At 47.1% G+C, this 27901-nt stretch overlaps 1 protein-coding gene and 1 pseudogene across 12 annotated transcripts in view; one reads left to right on the forward strand and one right to left on the reverse strand.

Annotated features, from left to right (window-relative positions):
• The window catches only part of LOC147081169 (uncharacterized), an 88833-nt gene that overhangs the window by 32826 nt on the left and 28106 nt on the right, over positions 1-27901 (reverse strand). For 4 of the 12 annotated variants that reach the window (XM_085980920.1, XM_085980919.1, XM_085980918.1 and 1 more), the window contains one exon: positions 12049-16192. In XM_085980920.1, the coding sequence (XP_085837046.1) occupies positions 14870-16087 (1218 nt within the window). In that variant the 5' untranslated portion in view covers positions 16088-16192 and the 3' untranslated portion in view covers positions 12049-14869. Of the gene's footprint in view, positions 1-8613; positions 8748-12048; positions 16193-17796; positions 21820-23129; positions 26500-27901 lie in introns of those variants that run through there. The other 8 variants (XR_015076802.1, XR_015076803.1, XR_015076807.1 and 5 more) reach the window with 6 other exon arrangements.
• Positions 6565-8549, forward strand: LOC147081170 (syncytin-1-like; annotated as a pseudogene).

Genomic DNA, 27901 nt, shown 5'->3' on the forward strand with positions numbered 1-27901 from the left:
ACTGAAGACCAGATCATGGCCAAACTGAAAGGGCTTAAGTGATCCCCATTGGAGAACGCTTGTTGCCAGGGAAGTGATGTAATGACCCTTGTCCCACTGTATAAAAGGGGCTTCCCTACCGGTATTCGCTCTTAGCCAGAAGACGTGTGGATCATCAAGAGAGTCAGACACCTCCCGGGGACGTAAATGCTGGCAACACGTGCCTAACCCGGTGTGACTCTCGGGACACGAATGTACTGTAAAAGACCTCAATATACTGTGTGACCACTGCGAACAGTTGGAAGTAATAAAATGTTGTTTTAACTCTCCGAACCCTCGAGCCTGAAATCATTCTTCGTACTACGGAACTCAAGACGAGGACCAGGAAAACCCGGTTCTAACAACTTGGCGTAATCGGCAGGATCGCAAGACATCAAGAAAGGGGAAAAAGGTAAGCACTATAATTTATTGTGCCCTTTTTGCACCCTGTCTCTGCGATCTTTATTGAACGAACCAACCGGGTAGCGTACCCTCTGGCTGGTGGTTAATGGAGCACAGTGTCCCATTGCTAGCACGCGACAGAGTCCAGGACTCTGATCTATCGATAAACTTATTCGTTAAGTCTACGACCTGTGGCAACATGACAGAACCAAGTAAAAAACCAACGACGGAAAAAGGAGGCAAAGCCCCTCCCGAAACCACGTTAGAAGAAATAGTAATCCAACTTAAACAGTATATAGAAAGTACATTCGATGTCCCACAACATGAATATAATATCGAACAAAAATTTGGTGCCTCAAAAGGACAATGGTCCCTTGATGATATAAAAAGAGCATGGGGCAAGACCACCCGTATGAAAGGAGGGAAAAGAAAAACGGGCTGGGTATTGGCCACCTTGAAACAGTGTAGGCACAGAGGAGAAATAACTCGGAAGGCGGCAGAGGCCAAAGAAAAAGAACAAAAAACAGCTCTCCATGAACAGATAACAAAATACAAAACCGAGTTAGAGAAACACCAAAAATGCCTTGAAAAAGCAAACGAAAGAGCAGAAAAGTGGAAGGCAAAAATCAAGAAGGAAAGGGAGGCACACAGGGAAAGCCCAAAAGTGGTGACGATTACCCCGACGCCCTTGTACCCTACCTATCCTGCAGCCCCCCCTACAGCCCCTCCGGCATATGAACAGCCCACGCCCCAACCCCGATCAAACGAAGCCCATATTGCTAAAATAAATACTCCTCTTACGGACTCATCAGACGAAGAAGATATAACCGAGAAACCACCCCCACGCCTTGCCCCCATCAGGTTACAAAAACATGAAGTAGGCGGCCGAAATCTCCGAATTTATACCTATTACCCGGCCAACCCAAAAGATATAGATCAATGGGCAACTGATATGCCGCACCCAAAGAAAAGCGGAGTAAAAGCCTGGCAGTTCTTGGAACGAAAAAGAACAATCTATAACCTGCACCCATTTGATGGATGCCAGGTTATAGCAGTAGTAGTTAGCGCAAGAGAGTCGGCCGCCCTGACGGCAATAGTAAATATGGCCGTCACCAGACGAGCAAACGCCCTACTTAACGCAGCCAGACAAGCACACCAAGCGGCATTAGCGGCGCACCAAGCAGCCAACCCACCTCCAGCTGCCGGAGCCGCACTCCCTGCCGTACCACCTCCAGCTCCACCAGTCCTAATAGTCCCCCCTGACCTAGCTATGATAGAATCAGAAGCCGATAGGACAGAAGGGTGGACGGCCATTAGAAATTGGCTACAGGAAAGGGGCCCGACCAATCCAGACTGGTCCAAAATAGCCTCCTGTGTCCAAAAAGAAAAAGAAGACCCCAATGACTTCGCCGTTCGTTTCGCTAACCAGTGGGTAGAGTACTCTGGCATGGGACAGAATACCGAAGCAGAGGTGGATGCCTGCACCCATGAACCATTGAAAAATGCATTTATGAATGGTTTGAGACCTGACCTGGCAAAATTGGTAAAATTAACAATGGCAAACTGGAAAACAAACGCAGTTTCTTTTGCGAACCTGACCCAACAAGCCGTAACCCAGGATAGAGAACACTGTGCCAATCTCCGAGTCATGAAACTAAACCCCCCGGAGCAAGCAAGCTCTGCACCCCCCTCGGGAAACCCAGATAAGAAACCAGGCACTTGCTACAAATGTGGGAAAGAGGGACACTGGGCTAGAACATGCCGAGTGGGCAACAGGGGTAGAGGAAGAAGCAATAACGGAGGAAGAGGTGGGGAGGACAATGGCAAGGACAGGCAGTCCCAGATAATCAACCCGGCACAAATCCGTGGCAGACCCTGGGCGCCGCCGGCCTGTATGACACCCAGACAATTACCCCCTCCCCACCAACCCTTAGCCCTGGAGAGATGGCGATGGTAGAAATGTACCGGAACTCAAACTCCACCAGAAGGGAAACCTTCGATAGCATGGCCCGACAGCAAGCAAAAAAACAATAGACCCCACCAACGAACCCCCGAAGGTAGAGGTACCTTGGCAACTGAGAGCTTTAATCACCCAAGCCAGGGACGGCCTCTATATGACTTTGTTGGTGGGAAAAACAGATAACTCACCCCCACTGAAAGTAGACTGCCTATTGGACACAGGAGCAGAATTGACGGTCTTCCCCACACAATATGCCCAAGACTGCCCGCTAGATGGGAAAACTGAGAAAGCCTTAGGGGCCAGTGGAGAAGACATCATCTTACATAGAACCCACAAAATGACCTTGTGTTTCGGCCCCCATGAAACAAGGGAACATATATGGATTGGACCCGTCACCGCCCCCATCATAGGCTTGGACATATTGACAAAGCTAGACTTTAGCCTACACTTCACTGGGAATGGAGACATAGGCTGGACGATCCTAAACAGCCCCCGCAGGATAAGAGCTGTGAAAGAGAATAGTAAGGACGAGTGGGGACTGAAGGACCATCCTATCTGGGCGCGAGATAAATATGTGTGCGGAACCCTACGGATAGACCCCGTAACGTTCACAGGGAAGCCACCACCTTCCACAAAACAGTACCCTATAAGCCCCGCCGCCATTTTGCCTATAATCGAACAATTAGAAAAACGAGGGGTGTTAATTAAGACACACTCTGCCTCCAACAGTCCCGTGTGGCCAGTGGTAAAATCCAATGGACAATGGCGACTGACCATGGATTATCGAAAGGCCAACGAGTGCATAGAACAAAAGACCCAATTGGTGGCGGACCCATCAGTTATCTTTAACTCCTTGGGATCTGAGGAAGAAATCTTCTCAGTAATAGATATGGCCAATGGCTTTTGGGCCGTACCCTTAGCCAAAGAGGTGCAGCCGTGGTTCGCCTTTACGGTAAACCAACAACAGTACACCTGGACAAGGATGCCACAGGGCTTCCACAGTAGTCCTACGGTGTACCACCGAGCGATACAGACGGACCTATGAACACTGCCCCCTCTGGAATCTACGGTGATCCAATATGTAGATGATATCCTTATAGCCTCAAAAACAAAAGAGCAACACCAAAAAGATCTTCTGATAATCCTAGGGCACCTAGAGCGGGCAGGACACAGAGCAACGTGGGATAAAGCACAGATTAATAGAACCACAGTCACATACCTAGGACAACAGATATCCAAGGGAAATAGGGGACTGACGGAGGATAGAAAAAAGGCAATTCAAATGGCCGCATGCCCACGAACTGTAAAAGCCCTGAGATCATTTCTAGGCCTGTGTAACTTCAGCCGCCTCTGGATAGAATCATACAGCCAAAAAGCGCAGCCTTTGACCAAACTGCTAAAGGACAATCCGGGTTCCAGGGATCAGATCGCATTAAACCCAGAGCAAATGCGGACGTTCGAAGAACTGAAGCGCGCTCTATGTAGTGCACCGGCTTTAGCCATTCCCGATGCGCGGATGCCATTCCGCCTCTATGTACACGAAAAGGACGGCTATATGACAGCAGTACTAACCCAGGCCCACGGAGATAGACACAGGCCCGTAGGATACTATAGTACCCAGTTGGATTTGGTGGCCCAAGGATGGGGTAACTGTCTGAGAGCTATGCAAGCAACCTGCCTAGCAATAGAAGTTACAGCCCCGGTAGTTTTATCACAAAAGCTGGTGGTCCAATGCCCGCACACCGTCCATGCCATGTTAGGAATGAATAAGGTAGCTCAAGTGACCGCCTCTCGATGGACCCGATGGACCACGATTATGGAAACAGATAATTTGACCATTACTAAATCCGGGCCGGGCAATCCAGCAAGCATGATTACCCTGACAAACCCCGAAGAACTAGAAAGTGATCACGACTGTGTAAACCTGTTAGATGCCACGCAGCAGAGGGCTGAGACGCAGGAACTACCCTTACACAATCCCGAAATGGTCCTTTACACGGATGGGTCATCCTTTGTGGAAAAAGGAACCCGATTGGCAGGGTGGGCGGTTACAACAGAATTCGCAGTAGTACGAGCAGGAAGTATGGGAGGAGGGGCCTCAGCACAACAGGCAGAACTAGTCGCCCTCACCCAAGCCTGTCTCTATGCTCGAGACAAGACGGCCAATATATATACCGATTCTAGATATGCCTTTGGCATCGCTCATGACTTTGGACAATTATGGAAACAAAGAGGTTTTCTGACAGCTGCAGGTACACCCATAAAAAATGGAAGCGAGGTAACAGCATTAATGGAGGCCATCCAGTTACCCGAAGAAGTGGCCATACTAAAATGTAAGGGCCATAGCAAAGAAGATACCCCTGAAGCTAGGGGCAACGCTAGGGCAGACAAAGTAGCAAAACACGCCGCCCGTACCATTACCCCCCCCAACACCCCAGGTGCGATATATCACGACAAACAACGACCAAGGGGACATCCTACTAATGCAAAGAGAGACCCCAAGGGAGGAACAATGGACATGGTTAGAAAATGGGTTGCAACCCAATAGAGATGGCATATGGCAACATCTTAAAACGGGAGCAGTAGGATGCCCAAAGAAACTGATGCCGTTTTTGGCCCAACAAATACACTCGTGTGGACACATAGCCGCACAGCAAATGACAGCCAGATTCCAGAGAAACTGGTGGGCAAAAGGGTTTCGAATTCAAGCTCAAAGAATAGTGGAGCAATGTGTGACATGCCAGAAAGTAAATCCTGGACAAAAAATTGAAGTACCAATGTTAAAAGCACCTGCTCCGGCAGGGCCCTTCCAACATTTACAGGTCGACTATATTTCCTTGCCAAAATGTCAGGGATATACAGATGTATTGGTGATAGTCGATTGCTTTTCACGATGGATTGAAGCCACCCCAGTTTGAAGCGCCACCGCTGCTCCAACCGCGAAAGTCTTGTGTAAAGATTACATTCCTAGATGGGGCGTGCCCTTATGTATTGACTCAGACCAAGGCACACATTTTACGGGGGAAATAATTAAAGAACTTTGCAGACTACTACAAATACAATGGTCATTGCATTGCCCATACCACCCCCAATCATCGGGACAAGTGGAAAGAGCAAACAGGACAATTAAACAACGGCTCACTAAGTACCACTCTGAAGGAGTGCCATGGCCTCAGGCCCTACCCCTTGTCCTATGTAGTATTCGAGCCACCCCGAATAGGACCACTGGACTCAGCCCCTATGAGGTCGTTACCGGTAGACCAATGTCGCTACCCGGAACAATAGATCTACGTAGGGCTGACATTCATCTTCTAAGTGACACAGTACTAAAGTATTGCAAAGATCTAACAGATGCTGTCAGTTTTGCTTCCCAACAGGTCAGCGCAGCTTGGCAAGAACCCCCACCGGGAGGACACAGTTTAGTCCCCGGGCTACAAGTTTGGGTAAAGAAAATAAAGCCAGCCCCCCTGGAAGACAAGTGGGAAGGTCCGTATGTCATCCTGTTGACCACAGGAGCAGCCGTGAAAGTACAAGGAAAGAAGGCTTGGATACACGCGTCACACGTGAAAAGAGATACGACAGGAGCCCCAAAAGAAGAATAAATTGGACTTATTGTGTATCATGATTCCCATCAACATATTGCTAACCATCTCCTTTACCCCTTTTCTAACATGGGTAGGAGGCATAGAGAATAACTTATTTTATCGGACCCACCTACAGATACACGGAGACCGGAGTGTATGCTACCCCCTGGCCACATCAGTGGAATCCTTGTTTGCAGCCACACCAGGTTGGCAACCCCTCCCACTATATACCGCCGACACAACGAAACAGACATGCAAGGGCCAGACGGGTCGATATAGCCAGGGCGTTCGGGGGCAATGCGTGCAGCTAATAAGCTCAACAGACCCCGGTTGCCGAGGGCTCGTGGGTGAGAATTGCACAACGTCAGGTAGCTATCCTGTGTTTTACGGGTAAAGGATGGGGATGCGTATATGCCCTTATCCCCAAGGACAAAACCTGCATACAACAACAATGTGCCCGACACCACTGTCAGGTACACAGGGGCCAGCTGGCCTGTACATGCGAGGAACAAAGGTGCTTTAATGTCACAGCAGGAAGACAATTCATTTGTGGTCAGTGTAACGGGACCCATGTATCATCCGGTAAATGGATCTTCCCATTTGATACATTCCAGCTGTCCGGGTCTGGGGGAAACTCAAATGACCCCCTTAACTATTATTATACACAGTTTGCGAAGGTTAATAACCGGGAGGTCAAATGTTACCGAGCGAAGCACGGGTTTGCGTTCCTCCTCAATGGAACGTACACAACAGCGACGCCAAAACTCCCCTCTCTCTTCGCAGTAGGAGTAATCGCCCCCGTAGCTGTTCCCTGCCCCACCAGTACACCATCCAGACGGAAACGCCGGACAGTCTCCGAGGAGTTCTGTGCAGATTGGCGAGATCCGACCACACTGGGTAGCTCAGTAGGGTGCGGTATTCTATCGGCCATATCATTGGGAGGGGGCGCAGGAGTGATAGCAGCCAAGAATAGGAATTATCTAATGTGCGGAATCACCCTCCTGGGCAATAGCACCATTAAAGCATTAACCGCCATAAATAAGGAAATGGCAACCCTACGTCTTTTTAGCATGCAAAACCGATATGCTTTGGACTACCTCTTGGCACAAGAGGGAGGTGTGTGTATGATTATAGGAGACAAATGCATTACAAACGTCAATAGTGAGAGACAAAATATCCAAGACGCTATAGACAAGATTAAAAATCAACTGGCCGACTTCATTGAAGCCGGAGGGGGTGAAGGATGGTTTACATGGCTGAAAACATTGGGACAGAAATTACTGTATGGTTTGATTGTTATAAGTGGTGTAATTTTGGGAATTATTATTGTAAATAGTATCAAATGTTGTATAAGTCATGCAGGAGCTACTATACCCCCTCGTCTCTCCCGAATTAGGGTAGAAGTAGACACAGCAAAGCAGGGGGAACCCCCAGAGGAAGCCTGTTCGGTCACAGAAACCCCACAGTGCAGATAGAGGCCATTTCGGCCCATTGAGCCTGCACCGACACATATCCCACCCTATCCCCGTAACCCCACGTATTTAATCCCCTAACACTAAGGGTCAATTTATCATAGCCAAATCAACCTAACCTGCACATCTTTGGACTGTGGGAGGAAACCGGAGCACCCGGAGGAAACCCACGCAGACACAGGGAGAATGTGCAAACTCCACACAGACAGTCGCCCGAGGCCAGATTTGAACCCGGGTCCCTGGCGCTGTGAGGCAACAGTGCTAACCACTATGCCACCGTGCCCCCCTACACAGTTATCTGTAAATTCGAAATTAAAACCCTTTTGGTTGTGTTCATGGCCAGAACACAAACAAAACGGAGACACAGGGTGTGTTTTTGATAAAGTGCACTATCAAGAGTATACCTTGTATATAATGATTCTTGTAGATTGTATAAAGAATCAAAGGGAGGGATGTGGAAACGTGAATAAAATGGACAATGAATTGGCTTACAAAAATGGTTTGGATGTGGAAATGGGAATAAAATGGGCAATGAATTGGCTTACAAAAATGGCTCCACACAAGGAAAGTCTAGATTAGATTAAAAAGCAGCCCCAGCTGTGCAAAGTGCAAAAGCTAGCAGAACAGAGAATCTGCCTCAGCCTGAGGCCAAGTGTTAACGAAGTGCTAACGACCAGATCAGGGCCACTGAAAGGGCCTAACTGCTGACTAGACAATGATTGACTAGCCATTGTTCAGTGCCCACAGCAGTGAGGCAAGTCAGGACCTGCTTGCCAGACTGAAGACCAGATCATGGTCAAACCGAAAGGGCTTGAGTGATTCCCATTGGAGAACGCTTGTTGCCAGGGAAGTGATGTAACAAAACACTTGTTGCCAGGAAAGTGATGTGGTGACCCTTGTCCCACGGTATAATAGGGGCTTCCCCACCGGTATTTTCTCTCTCTCTTAGCCAGAAGGCGTGTGGAACATCAAGAGGGTCAGACATCTCCCAGGGATGTAAATGCTGGCACCACGTGTCTAACCCGGTGTGACCCTCGGGACACGAATGTACTGTCGATATGCTGTATGACCACTCCGAACAGTAATGAATAAAATGATGTTGTTTTAACTCTCCGAACCCTCGAGCCTGGAATTCATCGTACTACGGAACTCAAGAAGAGGACCAGAAAGACCCGGTTCTTACAGCTGTTTTCTCCTTCCATGTACAAAGGCCGATGATATTCAGATCCTGATGAATCGAGCGACTCTGTCTGATCTTGAGGTGATGTTTGATCTGAGCTTCCTGTCTGTAAATGCTCCACTTCTAAAACCCTGGAGTTTAGAAAGGGGGTAAGAGGGAGAATGTTGTCTCATGTCCCCCTTTCCCAGCCCAGGCTGGTGTCTCTTCAGATCCTGGGACCTTTTAAATCTCTTCCCACAGTCAGAACATTTAATCAGTCTGCACAAGATAAAAAATCACAGGATTGGGGGTAATATGCTGGCATGGGTGGAAGACTGGCTATCAAACAGAAAACAGAGAGTTGGGATAAATGGTTCATTCTCGGGTTGGCAGTCAGTAACTAGTGGTGTTCCGCAGGGGTCAGTGCTGGGACCCCAACTCTTTACAATCTATATTAACGATTTGGAGGAGGGGACCAAGTGCAACGTATCCAAGTTTGCCGACGATACAAAGATGGGAGGGAAAGCAGTGAGTAAGGAGGACATAAAAAACCTGCAAAAGGACATAGACAGGCTAAGTGAGTGGGCAGAAATTTGGCAGATGGAATATAATGTTGGAAAGTGTGAGGTTATGCACTTTGGCAGAAAAAAATCAAAGAGCAAGTTATTATCTAAATGGAAAGAAACTGCAAAGTGCTACAGTACAAAGGGGTCTGGGGGTCCTGGTGCATGAAACACAGGTTAGTATGCAGGTACAGCAGGTGATCAGGAAGGCCAATGGAATCTTGGCTTTTATTGCAAGGGGGATGGAGTATAAAAGCAGGGAAGTCTTGCTTCAGTTATACAGGGTATTGGTGAGGCCACACCTGGAATATTGCGTACAGTTTTGGTTTCCATATTTAAGAAAAGATATACTTGCTCTCGAGGCAGTTCAGAGAAGGTTTACTCGGTTGATTCCGGAGATGAGGGGGTTGACTTATGAGGAAAGGTTGAGTAGGTTGGGCCTCTACTCATTGGAATTCAGAAGAATGAGAGGCGATCTTATCGAAACATATAAGATTGTGAGGGGGCTTGATCGGGTGGATGTGGGGAGGATGTTTCCACTGATGGGTGAGACTAGAACTAGGGGGCATAATCTTAGAATAAGGGGCTGCCCTTTCAAAACTGAGATGAGAAGAAACTTCTTCACTCAGAGGGTGGTAAATCTATGGAATTTGCTACTTCAGAGAGCTGTGGAAGCTGCAACATTAAGTAAATTTAAAACGGAGATAGACAGTTTCCTAACTGATAAGGGAATTCGGGGTTATGGGGAGCGGGCAGGGAAGTGGACGTGAGTCTAGGTTTGGATCAGCCATGATCCTATTGAATGGCGGAGCAGGCCCGAGGGGCCGTATGGCCTACTCCTGCTCCTATTTCTTATGTTCTTTTTCTCTTCACATATCTATAAAAGTTTTTACAGTCAGTTTTTATGTTCCCTGCAAGCTTACTCTCATATTCTATTTTCCCCTTCATAATTAATCCCTTTGTCCTCCTTTGTTGAATCCTAAACTGATCCCAATCCTCAGGTTTACCGCATTTTCTGGCCAATTTACAGGAAACTTTCTGTTATCTGGCACTGACAGGACCGAGCTGGTGCCGTTAGATCAAAACAGCCGTATAAACCAGCGCGAATGTTAAAACATACAGAGCTTTTCAGCTCCGTGTGAATCAACAAACCCTCTTGCTTAGCAACAGCTTCAAAACAGTCAGCTGCAGCTGCAAGCGTCTCTAGCTGAAGCTGTTGCTTAGCTACAGACCTTGCAGAGCCTGACTGGGGAAAAAAAAAGCAACGAGAAGTAAAAAAACTTATAGAAAACAGCTCCTGAATTTTGCTGGTAGATAGAGCTTTCTGGACTTTTAACCTCCGGTTAAACGAAAGTTTCCTGTATATGTCCTCTCCTTGGATCTTATGCTGTCCCTAATTTCCCTTGTTAGCCACGGTTGAGTCACCTTTTTTGTTTTATTTTGTGCCAAACTGGGATGAACAATTCTGTAGTTCATCCATGCAGTCTTTGAATGTTTGCCATTGCCTATCCACCGTCAACCCTTTGACTGCCATTCCCCAATCAATCCTACCCAACTCGCTCCTCAGACCATCCTAGTTTCCTTTATTTAAATTTAGGACCCTAGTCTCTGAGTCAACAACTTCATTCTCCATCTTAATGAAGAATTCAATCATATTATGATCACACCGGCCCAAGGGGCCTTGTACAACAAGACTGCTAATTAATCCTTTCTCGTTACATAATACCCAGTCTAAGATGGCCTGATCTCTGGTTGGTTCCTCGACATATTGGTCCAGGAAACCATCCCGTAAACACTCCAGGAATTCCTCCTCCACAGTAGAGGACATGAGAGTGGGGGTGGGTGACCCTTTAAATGTGGAGGGGTGGGTGTCCCTTTAAATGTGGAGGGGGTGGATGCCCCTTTAAATGTGGAGGGGGTGGATGCCCCTTTAAATGTGGAGGGGGTGGATGTCCCTTTAAATGTGGAGGGGGTGGGTGTCCCTTTAAATGTGGAGGGGTGGGTGTCCCTTTAAATGTGGAGGGGGTGGATGCCCCTTTAAATGTGGAGGGGGTGGATGCCCCTTTAAATGTGGAGGGGGTGGATGTCCCTTTAAATGTGGGGGGGGCGGAGTCCCTTTAAATGTGGAGGGGGTGGGTGTCCCTTTAAATGTGGAGGGGGTGGGTGTCCCTTGAAATGTGGAGAGGCGGGGCCGCGCATGCTCATTCGGCCCCCTCACCACAACACCAGGCTGCCAGTGCGCCTGCGCGGGGCCTCCGAGGAGGAGGCGGAAGGCCGGGCACGGGGAAGAGGCGGAATCAGCGGCCGCGGTAAAGTCAAGTGTTGGGGAATCGATTTAAATCGAGGTGAGGGGGGAGCGGAGAGCGAGATTATAAAGTAAAAGACGAGAAAAACCAAACCTGAGAGTCGGGCGGGCGGGACCTCCGCGGACACCGAACGGATCGCCGATTGTGACATCATCAGAGGAAGAGGCCCAATCAGGTGGATGGAGACTGGCCCGGCCTGGGACTGACGGGAGCTCTGACCAATAGGAAGAGGGCTGAGCTGGGAGGACTGACCTGGGCGGCCTGGTCCTCCAACCAATGGTGGTGCGGCAAGGGGGCGGGGCCTCCTCTCCAACTCAGGTGCGCTGGGGCCGATTGTGACGCGCTGTCCCCAGGTGAAAAAAGGGAAGAGGGATAAACCTGGTAACTACAGGCCAATCAGTCTAATGTCAGTGGTGTAGGTGGGCATCCTTTACCTGGTTACGGTAATTTACCTGGTCAGGCAGCCTTTGCCACTGCACTGTGACCAATTCCAATCAGCGGTTTTGAATTGCTAAACCCCCCCCACCCTCCAGTTCTGACTTGAGGAACTTATAATTAATGATATATTAAAAACGGACAAATGGTCTGGATGCAAGAAAGTCAAATTTTATTAAAACTAAAGAAACTACACCACACGATCAAAGTAATCACGGTAAAATTGCTTAACAGGGGAAGGCAGACGGCAAAAACGAGGGATAAATGGCTACAATGTTAACCGTACAATCTTAGCAACATTTCCCTTAAATTACCACCCCTTTACTTCTCCCTAGATTGTCTTGCTAGTGGGTCAAAACCTTGCTCACCTGCAGTCCAAAGAGTAAGAGACAAAAAAGGGGGCAGAGGACTTCCTGGGAGTCCCTGCTGTTTTCGCGCCGAAAAGGTCCGTGCGCAATTTTGCGCTGAAAAGTCCGAATACACAAGAGAAGGGCATTTAACTTCCTCCATTCATACATGGAGACATCACGTAGTAGAGTCAATTTCAGTGAATGGATGTGTGTTAGCAACCCATTGTGCTTGCCGTCCGATGATTGGGGAGTGGCCCATTTGAATCAGCCAGTGTAAACAAGCAGCTTGTAGGTTACCGGACCCGCCCAATACCACAGGGTGACTGACAGCTCGGTCTCCATTCAAACTTACTACAGGGCAGCGCTGAGCTTTTCATATGCTAACAGCCTGTCTGTCCTTTTCTGCTGCCTTTTAAAATTCTGTTTCCATGAAGTCTGTTCAGCCATTTTTATGCCCTGGGCAATTTAAACAGTCCAAAACTCAAGAGTACATCTTTTAATAAAATGTACAATCTGAAAGTGTGCGATTTTCACAAAGTTCTTTGATTCCAGTGTCCAAGCGCTGCCGAGCTTACGAGCTTTTTAACGCAGCCTTTTGCGGTTCTGGGTCTGTTTTAAAACATTGCCCAACCCAGAGACAATTTAAATCACACAAGTCTTCGTCTACGATGTGGATTAATATTTCCCCATCTTCGGGGGCTGAGGGGATTTTGCGACCCCTACAGTGGTGGGTTAACGACTAGAGACCATTGTCAAGGACAAAATTAATTCTCACTTGGAGAAGCGTGGATTAATAAGGGGCAGCCAGTGTGGATTTGTTAAAGGTAAATCGTGTCTGATTAACCTGATTGAGTTCTCTGATGAAGTAACAGAGGGTTGATGAAGGTAGTGCAGCAGATGTTGTATATATGGACTTTCAAAAGGCATTTGATAAAATACCACAAGAGACTTACTCTGAAAATAGAAGCAGAGGGAATTAAAGGGCTGATGGTAATTTGGGTATATAATTGGCTAAGGGAGAGGAGGCAGTGAGCAGTGCTGAGGGATGTTTTTCTGACTGGAGGGAAGTAGGCAGTGGGCTCCCCCAGGGGTCGGGATTAGGACCATTGCTTTTCTTGTTATATATAACTGACCTGGACTTGGGTATAGGTGAACAATTTCAAAGTTTACGGATGATACTATTTACTATGTTGCCAAGTTTTGTGAGTGTAGTAGTAGCAGACTTCAGAAGGACAGAGACAGACTGTGAAATGAGCAGACACAAGGCAGATGACATTAAATGAGGATAAGTGTGAAGTGATGCACTTTGGGAGAAACAACAGGGAGAGGCCGTATAATCTAAATGGGACTAGTTTGAGGGGGTGCAAGGGCAGAGGGACCTGGGGGTCCATATTCACAAGTCTTTGAAAGTGCCACGGCAAGTTGGTGAGGCGGTTCAGAAAGCGTATGGGATACTTGTCTTTGTAAATAGGGCCATTGAATAGAAAAACAAGGAAGTTACACTAAACCTTTACAAATCACTAGTTAGGAACATAGGACAGGAGGAGGCCATTCAGCCCCTCGAGCCTGTTCCGCCATTCAATGAGATCATGGCTGATCTGTGACCTAACTCCATACGCCCGCCTTTGGCCCATATCCCTTAATACCTTTGGTTAACAAAAACCTATCAATCTCAGATTTAAAATTAACAATTGATCGAGCATCAATTGCTGTTTGCGGAAGAGAGTTCCAAACTTCTACCACCCTTTGTGTGTAGAAGTGTTTCCTAATTTCACTCCTGAAAGATCTGGCTCTAATTTTTAGACTATGCCCCCAGTCCTAGAGTCCCCAACCAGCGGAAATAGTTTCTCTCTATCTACCCTATCTGTTCCCCTTAATATCCTGAAAACTTCGATCAGATGACCTCTTAATCTTCTAAATTCCGAAGAATACAACCCTAATTTGTGTAATCTCTCCTCGTAACTTAACCCTTGAAGTCCAGGTATCATTCTGGTAAACCTACACTGCACTCCCTCCAAGGCCAATATATCCTTCCTAAGGTGTGATGCCCAGAACTGCTCACAGTGCTCCAGGTGTGGTCTAACCAGGGTTTTGGCCTCAGCTGGAGTCTTGTGTACAGTTCTGGGCACCACACTTTAGGAAGGATGTCAAGGCCTTGGAGAGGGTGCAGAGGAGGTCGACCAGGATGGTACCAGGGATGAGGGACTTCAGTTATGTGGAGAGACTGGAGAAGCTGGGATTGTTCCCCTTAGAGCAGAGAAGGTTAAGAGGAGACCTAATAGAGGTGTTCAAAATGATGAGGGGATTTGATCGAGCAAGTAGAGAGAAACTGTTCACTTTGGCAAGTGGGTCGGTAACCAAAGGTCACAAATTTAAAATAGTTGCTAAAAGAACTAGAGGGGAAATGAGGAGAATTGTTTTCATAGAGGGTTGTTCAGATGTGGAACGCACTATCTGAAAGGATGCTGGAATCAGGTTCCACTGGAACTTTCAAACAGTAATTGGACGAGTCCTTGAAGAGGACTAGTTTGCAGAGTTCTGGGGATAAAGCTGGGGTGTGGGACTAAATTGGACAGCTCTTTCAAAGACATGATGGGCCGAATCACCTCCTTCTGTGCTGTTAGATTCTATGATCAGTGTGAAGTCGCTGGTGTCTCTTCAACTCCCCGGAGCTTTTAAAGCTCTTCCCACAGTCAGAACATTGAAAGGGTCTCTCGTCAGTGTGAACTCGCTGGTGTGCCAGCAGGCTGGAGGGCCGAGCGAATCCCTTCCCACACATGGAGCAGGTGAACGGCGTCTCCCCAGTGTGAACTCCCTGATGTACCAGCAGGTGGGATGAATTAGTGAATCCCTTCCCACACACTGAGCAGGTGAACGGCCTCTCCCCAGTGTGTAGGTGTTGGTGTAGCTTGAGGACCCCGGAGCTTTTAAAACTCTTCCCACAGTCAGAACATTTAAAGGGCCTCTTGCCAGTGTGAACTCGCTGATGTATCAGCAGGTTGGATGAATTAGTGAATCCCTTCCCACACACCGAGCAGGTGAACGGCGTCTCCCCAGTGTGAACTCGCTGATGTACCAGCAGGTTGGATGACTGAGTGAATCCCTTCCCACACACAGAGCAGGTGAACGGCGTCTCCCCAGTGTGAACTCGCTGATGTACCAGCAGGTTGGATGACTGAGTGAATCCCTTCCCACACACGGAGCAGGTGAACGGCCTCTCCCCAGTGTGTAGGTGTTGGTGTCTCTTCAAATCCCCGGAGCTTTTAAAGCTCATCCCACAGTCAGAACATTTAAAGGGTCTCTCGTCAGTGTGAACTCGCTGGTGTACCAGCAGGCCGGAGGGCCAAACGAATCCCTTCCCACACACGGAGCAGGTGAACGGCGTCTCCCCAGTGTGAACTCGCTGATGTACCAGCAGGTGGGATGAATTAGTGAATCCCTTCCCACACACGGAGCAGGTGAACGGCCTCTCCCCAGTGTGTAGGAGCCAGTGTCCCTTCAGCTCCTGGGGGCTTTTAAAGCTCTTCCCACAGTCAGGACATTGAAATGGTCTCTCCTCAGTGTGAACAAGCTGGTGTGTTTGCAGGTGGGATGAACAAACAAATCCCTTTCCACACACGGAGCAGGTGAACAGACTGTCCCTGGTGTGACTGCGCCGTTGAACTTTCAATGCAGACGGGGAACTGAAGCCCTTCCCGCCATCCCCACCTTTACCCAGTTTCTCCTTGGTGTGACGGTGCACGTGTCTCACCAGGTCAGGCGATCGGCTGAATCCGCGTCCACACACTGAACACGTGTGCGGTTTGTCTGCGTTGCGATCCCTGCTCTCTCCTTCCATGTGCAAAGGCCGATATTCAGTCCTGATGAATCCAGCGACTCTGTCAGATCTTGACGTGATGTTTGGTCTGAGCTTCCCGCCTGTAACTGCTCCACTTCTATAACCCTGTAAATTGAGATCAGAAAAGGATCAGAGGCAAACTGTTGTTTAATTTTCCCCTTTCCGAACCTAGGGGCAGTGAAGCTGATTTTCAGGCCCCAGCTGCTGCACAAGTTGGTTGAAAGGATCAGCAGTAATGGCGGCTGTAATACCCACAAGGCCCCGGCTCTGCAGAAAGTGCTCTGTTGACTGAGTCCCGCGCATGTGCTCATGGCCCCCACGCTCTCCCTCCTGCTCTACAATCGCCCGTCCCGAGCGGTCCGCAACACGTATGCTCAGCACACAAAACCCCGCGGTTGGAACATCGGGCGTGCATGCGGAGCCACAACATCTGGTACGCGTGCGCGGCTCAGGTGGGGGCGAGTCAGTGTTTTGCCTCAGCCGCCAGGGAGGTGCGCATGCGCAGGACGACCCAACATTCTTCCCGTCAGCAATCACTCCCTCGTTTCTTTATTTCCAGCATTTTCTGTTTTTATTACTCAGCAGGTCAGGCAGCATCTGTGGAGTGAGAGTTAACATTTCAGGTCGATGACCATTCATCAGAACTGCTTGCTCTTTAGTGTCAGCCAGTGGCTCAGTGGGCCGCACTCTCGCCTCTGAGTCAGAAAGTTGTGGGTTCATAGTCCCACTCCAGAGACTTGAGCACAAAAATCCAGGCTGACAGTCCAGTGCAGTGCTGAGGGAGTGCGGCACTGTCGGAGGTGCCGTCTTTCGGATGAGATGTTAAATTGAGGCCCCGTTTGCTCTCTCAGGTGGATGTAAAAGATCCCATGGCATTATTTCAGGAAAGAAAGACTTGCATTTATATAGTGCCACCAGATATCCTAAAGTGCTTTACAGCCAATGAAGTACTACAATGAAGTAGTCACTGTTGTAATGTGGGAAAGAGCAGGGGAATTATCCCCAGTGTCCGAGCCAATGTTTATCCCTCAATCAACATAAAAAATGATAGATTATCTGGTCATTATCACAGTGCTGTTTGTTGGAGCTTGCTGTGCACTAACTGACTGCCACATTTCCTACATTACAACAGTGACTACACTTCAAAAGTACTTCATTGGCTGTAAAGTACTTTGGGACGTCCGGTGGTGGTGAAAGGCGCTATATAAATGCAAGTCTTTCTTTCTTCACTGGTCTCACCAGCGACCTCTTCTGGCAGTTGGTTGATTGACAGACGAGAGCCCACGCATGCGCACTGGGAGCGGCGGTTTGGGCCGAGTCCGGCACAGTGACCCCTCCCGGTCACAAAGGGTAATGACCGCGCATGCCCAGAGACCAACCCTCCTCCCCCACTTGGAGCTGCGCCTGCGCACTTGGATCCTGCCAGACGGAGTCGGCGCGGGGCCATTCCAGGGAAAGGCCTTGGTGTCGGTTCCAGAGTCGCGATCGGTGACGCGAAGTGTGTTTTCTCCGCTCCGATTGGGTGGAGAATGGCGCGGGGTGGATCGGGAGAGAATCGAGAGAAATAGAAAAACCTCAGAGTCCGCGAGGCCCCGGACCGAGCGGCAGCACTTGGACGGTGCACGTGATCTCCTCGGGGACACGTCACCCGGGCCCGCGGCCTGATTGACGGCAGCTTCCGACCAATAGGGAGTGAAATAATGAGTAGATTTGCCTTTCTAAATCTAGGCTTTATTAACCTTAAAACGCCAGCAGCACATCTTTACACCCAGTCCCAACCAAGGCTGTAGAGAACTGAATTTAAGATGGCCACCACAAATCACATGACATCAACTACCAATGAGTTTACAGCATATATCTCATGGCAGGAAACAGGCAACCAATTACAATGCTTCTTATGAAACAGAATAATCACCACATTCACCCCTCCTTTTAAAACATACTCCAACCTAGGTAGCCTTTACAATTTACAATTAGTTATTTATAACTAAAACAATACAAGTATAAGATTTCAACAATTTTAAAACCTTACTATCAAATTATTTTAAAAGTCCATTTTCAATCGGTCGACCGGATATCTTGTTCGTGTCGACCTTCTTAGCCTGGGTGAAATTCCTTGCCCTCCCACACCAGGAGACACGGAAGTATCTTCTGCAGGAAGGCTATCCATATCCTGATTATCAACGGTTTCCGGATTGGAAATCCCATCAGGAGGTAAACTGGGACGGTCATGAACATCCATCGAGGGCTGACTAATAGAATTATAATTATCTGCAATAGGATTGGAAATATTCGTAGTATCTGTGACGACATCCACATTATCTGAATCATGACTATTGTTAATATCCTCAGAAGAGGGCTGGCCACCACAAGGAGCCAAATCTTTAATTGAAACAGTACTTTCTTTCCCATCTTGGAATCGAATATGAGCATATTGGGAATTTGCCTCCAACAGCTCCACCTCCTCCACTAAAGGATCATATTTTGACAGTCTAACATGGCGTTGGAGCAGCACAGGTCCCTGCATAGTAAGCCATGAAGGTACCAAATATCCCGTAGTAGATCTCCGCGGATAGTTAAAGAGCCTTTCATGGGGGGGGTCACATTAGTAGCCGTTGAAAGCAATGATCTAATGGAATGCAGGGCATCAGGCAATACCATTTCCCACTGTGTATTCTTAAGGTTCCGGGATGTCAAAGCCAACATAACTGCCTTCCAGATCACCCCATTGTATCGTTCACACTGTCCATTACCCTGGGGATTATACGGGGTAGTTCTGCTAGTAGATATTCCGACTCTGGAGGTATTCCTTCAACTGGGAAGACATAAAAGAACTTCCCTGATCCGAATGGATATACGCCGGCATCCCAAAGATGACAAAAAGTTGAGTCAGACATTTGATAACTGTAGCAGCTGATACATCTGCACAAGGAAAAGCAAAAGGGAACCTTGAAAACTCATCTACAACAGTAAATATATATCGATTCTGAGTCGTTGAAGGAAGAGGCCCCTTAAAATCAACACTCAAACGTTCAAAAAGGAGAAGTAGCCTTTATAAGATGAGCTCGTTGAGGCTCAAAGAAATTCGGTTTACACCGAGCACAGATAGAACATGAAGTCATCCGCTTGACGTCTTCAACTGAAAAGGGAAAATTCTTACTGCGTACGAAGTGTATCATCCTCGTAACCCCAGGATGGCAGAAGGCATTGTGAAGATTAATAAGCGTATCTCCGTGAATCACAGAACAATAAGCCCTCGACAGTGCATCAGCAAAAACATTATCCTTCCCCGGACGATAAACTATATCAAAATGGTAGCATGCCAACTTAATCCTCCACCTCATTATTTTATCATTCTTGATCTTTCCAAAATGTTTGACATCAAACATAAAGGACACAGATTTTTGGTCAGTTACCAACGTAAAATGTCGCCCCGATAAATAATGTCTCCATTTACGCAGTGCTTCTACTATTGCATACGCCTCTTTCTCTATTGAGGAGTGTCTTTTCTCACTATTGTTCAAAGTACGCGAGAAAAAGGCCACAGGTCTTCCATTTTGGTTCAGAGTAGCCCCAATTGCAAAATCGGAAGCGTCCGTCGCAATCACAAAGGGAACCTGCTCATCAATAGAATGCACAACTGCTCCAAGGATATCCTTTTTAAAATTATCAAAACACGTCCTGGCCTCCCATGATAGAGGATATGTCGTAACCCGAATAAGGGGCCAGATCTTCTGTGAAAAGTTTGCAATCCAATTAGAATAAGAAAACAGTCCAACAACTCGTTGCAAAGCCTTAGAATTAGTAGGACAAGGTAAATCAATCAATGGTCGCAGACGTTCTGGATCTGGTTTAATCTTGTTTCCCCGAGATAATATATCCCAGTAGATTTACCTCAGTAGTCGAAAAGATACACTTCTCTATTAAAAGTTAAACCAACTTTTTCCGCAGCTTGAAGGAATCTTTCTAAATTAGAATCATGCTCCACCCTTGATTTGCCACACACCGTGATGTCATCTAAATATGAAAAGGTGTCAGAGAGAGAGTTATCACTTATAAAAGCATCCATTGCCTGTTGAAAACAGGCAACACCATTAGTAACACCAAATGGTACTCGGCAAAACTGATACAGCTTTCCGCCAGCCTCAAAGGCCGTATATGGTTGATCCCTCTTAACGATAGGAATCTGATGATAAGCACTCTTTAAATCAATAGTGCTAAAAACCTTATACTGAGATACTTTGTTGATAAGCTCATCAATCTTAGGCAAAGGGTACACATCTAATTGAGTATACCTATTAATAGTTTGAGAGTAGTCTATCACCATTCGTTTCTTATGTCTCTCGTTAGTGGTGACAACTACCTGTGCCCGCCAGGGCGAACAACTAGGTTCAATGATTCCTTCCAATAAAAGACGTTGAACTTCAGAATTAATAAATTCTTTATCCTGACTGCTATACCTTCTTGACTTGGTAGCAATTGGCTTACAATCCGGCATCAAATTGGAAAAAAGTGATAATGGAGAAATGGATAAAGAAGTTAATCCACAAATAGATAAAAGGTGGCTTAGTTCCTCCAAAAGAAAGACCGAGAGACTCGTGTAATTGAAGCACATCATGACCAATCAAAATATCCGCAGAGATTAGGCAAAACAGATAGGCGTATATCAGTATACGTATTACCTAGAAGAGTTAATTTCACAAGGCAACAACCAGCTACTTGTGAGGCGAGAGTCGTCTAAGCCATACACACCTGATAAGTAACAGGCGAAATTTTCAAATGCTTCTCCTTCACAAACTGAAGACTTATAAAACTCTCAGTACTGCCCATATCTATAAGGGCCTTCACTTCTAACACATTAACTTGGGCCGTAACTATAGCTTTGTTTAAGCCATGAGGAAAGGCAGCAGAAACTGATGCAATAAACGCCCTATCTAAAGGCTGAATAGTCACAGAGGAGGCAATTAATTTACAAACACGTGCGTAATGACCTCTCTTGCCACATTTACTACACACAGCCTCCCGAGCAGGACACTTCAGACGAGGGTGCCGAGCGTTCCCACAAAAATAACACTTCTGAATCCTAGAGGCAACAGCTGCCGAAGTAGAAACTGTTTCAGAATCTGGTAAACCACTCCCATTAAGTCCACATAATTCCTTTTCATCCGGAACTGCCGAAACCACAGTCGCAGGCCGATTAAAAAGAGCATAAGAATCCGAACTTCTCTGAGCCAAATCCAATGTAGAGGCTTGCTCAAAAGCACTCGAGATCCAAAGTCTTATTTTCTAATAACCGCTGACGAATTGATCTAGACAGTAATCCATTAATAAAAGCATCCCGTACCGATTCTTCCTTATATTCTTCTGCTGACACGGCCTTATAATTACAGTTAGCACCAAGGCGCCGAAGTGCTTGTAAATAAGCATCCAAAGATTCTCCCACCTGCTGCCTACGGGCAGATAGAAGGTGACGTGCAAATACCTCATTCTTCGATTTAACAAAAATCTTTTCTAATGTAGCAATAGCCAATTCGTAAGTTTCACAGTCCAAGATATGCTTATACACATCCGGAGCAATGTAGTTGATCAGTATATTCAACTTATTTAGAGACTCTTGATCCAACAAACCCAAAAAGTTTTTAAATGTACGATACCAATGTTTCCATTTATCATCCACTCCTGCAGAATTAGGGTCAGCATTAAATCGTTCCGGTTGAAGATATCGCTCCATTCTAGCAAAAGGTTAATAAATTGAAATAATGAGTAGATTTGCCTTTCTAAATCTAGGCTTTATTAACCTTAAAACACCAGCAGCACATCTTCACACCCAGTCCCAACCAAGGCTGTAGAGAACTGAATTTAAGATGGCCACCACAAATCACATGACATCAACTACCAATGAGTTTACAGCATATATCTCAAGGCAGGAAACAGGCAACCAATTACAATGCTTCTTATAAAACAGAATAATCACCACAGGGAGCGAGCGGGGTGGGGCTGGAGGAGCGAGCCGGCGGCGGGTTCTCCAATCGGGGAGCCTGAGGGGCGGGACTAGCGGCACCCAGTGGGCAGGGCTGGAGGAGCGAGCGGGCTGCGGGCCCTCCAACCAATCGGAGAGCCCGAGGGGCGGGACCAGCGCCGGCTGATTGTCTGATCCGCAGGGCAGCGAGTTTCTCCAGTCCCTTGTTCAGGGCCCGGGGCCAGGGGAGGCTGTGGGCCTTCATTCCCCGCATTGGACACAAGGCTCTTTGTTTCAGGCATAGGGTGACGTCGCACTGAAATTTTCCGCTCTCCTATACAAAGATGGCTGCCGTTAACCTGGGCCTGTAAGGGGAAGAAATCCCCACAACTGCAAACACGGGATCTTCAGCTTATTATTGGGAGCTTGCCTCCTGCACGAGTTGTTTATGAAGCCTCTCCACCCACCTACCGGTCCATTACTCCCTCCGTCGCGATTTATACCCGCTGCACCATCGCGCTCCCGGCTTCAGCCCCCCTCCATCTCCAGTAACGCACTGCGCATGCTCAATATACCGGCCCCCTCCCGCGCCTGCACGCTGGGCTCTTGTAGTCTGGGTGCGGCACGTGGTCCACCGCGGGGAATGCTGGGTAGAAGACCAGATTAGTGAATGGAACATGATTTACTGTGATCAGATTGAGGACTGAACCATGTTCATTCTGGTAGTCATGGTTTGTTTCTGCTGATCGTAATAACTCCTGTATCTGCGCTGGAGATGAATATTCTGTTTAAATAGTGAATAAATAAAGCTCGAGGAACAGCACCTCATCTTTCGATTAGGCACTTTACAGCCTTCTGGACTCAACATTGAGTTCAACAATTTCAGACTTTGACCCTTACTCCCATTTTTCATGCTGTATGATTTTGCCATCCCCATTTGCAACATTTTCCAAGACTCGGTTTCACAGCCACATCTCTTTCCTCAGCAACTGTCTCCAGTTCCAACTTATTCCACGTGGATTCCAACTGAACTTCCACCCTTCGTGTTTCAGATCCACCCAGGATAACTTTCCTGCCTCTTACCTTAGTAATATCTGTTACATCTCCAGCTTTTTCCAGTTCTGATGAAGGGTCCCAGACCTGAAACGTTAACTCTGTTTCTCTCTCCACGGATGCTGCCTGGCCTGCTGAGTATTTCCAGCATTTTCTGTTGTTATTTCAGTGAATAAATAAGCTTTGTTTCAAACACAGTGTGTCACATATTTGATTTCTCCATGATAAGAGAAGACAAATTGATGTTCTGTTCCAGACTGTTTAATTTTCGGGCCTTTTCTTACTCTAGATTATTTCCGTTCTCATCTCGTTTGCCTTTTACCACATCAAACCCCAAGCCTGCTCCGTTTACATAGAAACATGGAAGATAGGAGCAGGAGTAGGCCATTCGGCCCCTCGAGCCTGCTCCGCCATTCAATGAGATCATGGCTGATCATCCAAATTCAGTACCCGGTCCCTGCCTTCTCCCCATATCCCTTGATACCTTTAGCTTTAAGAAATATATCTAACTCCTTCTTGAATATATTTAAAGACTTGGCCTCAACCGCCTTCTGTGGTAGAGAATTCCACAGGTTCACCACTCTCTGGGTGAAGAAATTCTTCCTCATCTCTGTCCTAAATGGCTTACCCCTTATCCTTAGACTATGACCCCTGGTTCTGGACTCTCCGACCAGCAGGAACATTCTACCTGCATCTAATTTGTCAAGACCTGTCAGAATTTTATAAGTTTCGATGAGATCCCCACTCATTCTTCTAAACTCCAGCGAGTATAAGCCCAATCGACCCAATCTCTCCTCATACGTCATTTCTGCCATCCCAGGGATCAGCCTTGTGAATCTTCGCTGAACTCCTTCCATGGTAAGAACATCCTTCCTCAGATAAGGCGACCACAACTGCACACAGTACTCAAGGTGTGGTCTCACCAAGGCCCTGTACAACTGCAGCAGGACATCCTTGCTCCTGTACTCAAACCCTTTTGCTATGAAGGCCAACATACCATTTGCCTTCTTCACCGCCTGCTACACCTGCATGCTTACCTTCAGCGACTGGTGCACAAGGACACCCAGGTCTCGTTGCACTTCCCCTTCTCCCAATCTATTGCCATTCAGATAACAGTCTGCCTTTCTGTTTTTGACACCAAAGTGGATAACCTCGCATTTATCCACGTTATATTGCATCTGCCACGCTTCTGCCCAATCACCCAACCTCTGGGATCTCAGAAAACACCATGAATATACAACTGGTGGATTTGACTGCTGTTTTACAATCATAATTCTCCATTTGTGTGTGTGCCCATGCATTATAACTATCAATCAGCAGCCTTTCCTTTCCCCACTGTGGAAATGTAAAAGCGATTGTTAATTCAGTACCAGTTTGAGTCTTAGTGAAACAGCAAAGTACTGAATTTTACAAACGCTGCCACTAGTGTAATAAACACACAAAAGCAACAGAGGGGCAGGGAGAATGTGTGAGAAATGATTAGTGGTAACATAATAGGGAACACTAATGCCTTTTATAAACATATAAAGCGTGAAAGAATAGCCCAAGGAAAGGTGGGGCCGATTACTGACCAAAAAGGCAATCTTGTGGAAGCAGAGGACATGGCTGAGGTACTAAATTAACACTTTGCCTGCGTATTCACTAAAGGAGAGGATGCTGCCAATCGTACAGTAAAGGAGGAGGTGGTAGAGAAATTGGACAGGATATAAATCGATTCGGACAATGTACTAAATTGGTTGGCAGGGCTCAAAGTAGAAATGTCACCCGCTCTGCCACAATCTTCCAATCCTTAGATATGGGAAAGGTGCCAGAGGACGGGAGGGCTGCAAACGTTACTTCACTGTTCAAAAAAGGAGAGCGCGATGAACCAAATAACTACAGGCCACTCAGCTTAACATCGGTGTTATTTCCGAAACACAATTAACCGTCACTTGGAAGAACATGGGTTTATTAGCGACAGACAAAATGGATTTTATTTAAAGGCAAATCTAACCTGGCTGACTTGAATGAGCCAATGGATGAAATAGGAGAGGGTTGATGAAGGTAGTGCAGTTGATGTTCTGTTTCTGGACTTTCAGAAGGCCTTTGATAAAGTACCTCATAATAGACTGGTGAACAAAATTGGAGCCAATGATATTAAAGGAGCAGTGGCAGCGTGGATACTAAATTGGTGAAGGGACAGAAAACAGACAGTAGTTGTGAACCGATATTGTTCACACTGGAGGGAAGTTTACAGTGTCCCCAGGGGGCGGGATTAGGACCACTGCTCTTTGATTTATTTCAGTGACATGGACTTAGGTATACAGGGCATAGTTTAAAAGTTTGTCGATGACACGAATCTCGGAAAAGTCGTAAACCGTGAGGAGGACAGCAGAAGACTTCAGGAGGAAATAGAGACACTGGTGAAATGGGCAGACACATGGCAGGTGAAATTTAATGCAGAGAAGTGTGAAATGCTGCATTTTGGAAGGAAGAATGAGGCGATGCAATTTAAACCAACTGGTACAATTTAAAAGGGTTGCAGGAACAGTAAAACTTGGGGTATAGATACAGAAATCTTTTGACGGTGGCAGGACAGGACGATAAGGCTTTTAGAAACGTATATGGGAGCATTGGCTTTATAAATAGAGGCACAGGAACATCGGAACAGGAGTAGGCCACTCATTCACTCCCAGCTTGTTCCTCCATTCAATTCGATCATGGCTGAGCTGTATCTTAACTCCATCTCCCCGCCTTGGTTCCATGTCCCTAAATACCATTGGCTAACACAAATCTATCAATGGCAGTTTGTCATTTTCAATTGACCGAACCTCAACAGCTTCTTGAGGGCGAGTGTTCCAGATTTCCACTACACTGTGTCTGAAGAAATGCTTTGTAACATCACCCCTGAACGGCCTCGCTCTGCGGTTAAGGTTACGTGGACCCCTCGTTCTCTCTGCCCATCCACAGTTCCTAACTTCTAACCATTTAGAACATTCTCTGATCGATCCTTTAGGTCCAACGTGAATGAGCTCATTTCTTTCTGAAGTGAGGGGAGTGCGACAAACTCACTCAATCCATTCCAGGAGGGTGGGTTCTCCGGCGTTCTGAATGTTATTTAATATTGGTGTCGCGAGTCTAACGCCCTCGAACGTCTATGTGGACACGGTGTCAAGCTGTAATGAGAGTGGGAGGAGGCTCCCGTGGAGTATAAACACAGCATAGACCACTAGAGCCGAATGGACTGTTTCTCTGCTGCAGTTTCGATGTAAATCTAATCTGCCCCGAACGGTCACAAACTCCAATCTCTGTGACTGTGACCATGGTGTGTAACCCTTCCTTGTCCATCATTCACCTTCCCACAGCATTCGATATAGTCTCATCTGGCATTCTTTTCCATGTCATGGCCTCCATTGTCCATCCCATAAAAGTGATCCTCGTGTGCTTCCTGCCCTAGCTCACTGATCGCAGATCGCAAATCTCCAGCAATGGGTTAACTTTTGTCTTTCTATCCACACCTATACTGTTGGCCAATATTGAACCGATGATGCTGCTTCTGGTGCACAGTAACTGATTACTGCAGCGCCGGAGGCAGATGGGATTGTTTCAATACCTGCTTCTTGGGATTTGCTGGTGCATTGAAATCTCTGTGCCGAGATCGCCTCATCAGGCACCTCCATTGACTGGGCGAGGCTGCATCATAGACTCATAATATGATGCAGCACAGAAGGTCATTCAGCCCATCAGGCACCTCCATTGACTGGGCGAGGCTACATCATAGACCCATAATATGATACAGCACAAAAGGTCATTCAGCCTCATCAGGCACCTCCATTGACTGGGCGAGGCTGCATCATAGACCCATAATATAATACAGCACAGGAGGTCATTCAGCCCATCACACCGGTGCTGACTCTTTGGAAGAGCGATCCCATTATTCCCACTGTCCCTCTCTTTCCCCATAGCCCTGTAAATGTTTTCCCTTCAAGTATTTATCCAATTCCCTTTTCAATGTTACAACAGAATCTGCTTCCTCCACCCTTTCGGACAATGCATTCCAGATCTCACTAACTCGCTGTGCAACACAATGTTACCTCACCACCCTTTCGGGCAATGCATTCCAGATCTCACTAACTCGCTGTGTAACACAATGTTACCTCACCACCCTTTCGGACAATGCATTCCAGATCTCACTAACTCGCTGTGTAACACAATGTTACCTCACCACCCTTTCGGGCAATGCATTCCAGATCACACTAACTCGCTGTGTAACACAATGTTACCTCACCACCCTTTCGGACAATGCATTCCAGATCTCACTAACTCGCTGTGTAACACAATGTTACCTCACCACCCTTTCGGACAATGCATTCCAGATCTCACTAACTCGCTGTGTAACACAATGTTACCTCACCACCCTTTCGGGCAATGCATTCCAGATCACACTAACTCGCTGTGTAACACAATGTTACCTCACCACCCTTTCGGACAATGCATTCCAGATCTCACTAACTCGCTGTGTAACACAATGTAACCTCACCACCCTTTCGGGCAATGCATTCCAGATCACACTAACTCGCTGTGTAACACAATGTTACCTCACCACCCTTTCGGGCAATGCATTCCAGATCTCACTAACTCGCTGTGTAACACAATGTTACCTCACCACCCTTTCGGACAATGCATTCCAGATCACACTAACTCGCTGTGTAACACAATGTTACCTCACCACCCTTTCGGACAATGCATTCCAGATCTCACTAACTCGCTGTGTAACACAATGTTACCTTACCACCCTTTCGGACAATGCATTCCAGATCTCA

Source organism: Somniosus microcephalus, unplaced genomic scaffold (assembly GCF_052327205.1).
Source record: "Somniosus microcephalus isolate GS21.2 unplaced genomic scaffold, FLI_Smic_1.0 scaffold722, whole genome shotgun sequence".
Classification (NCBI taxonomy): Eukaryota; Metazoa; Chordata; class Chondrichthyes; order Squaliformes; family Somniosidae; genus Somniosus; species Somniosus microcephalus.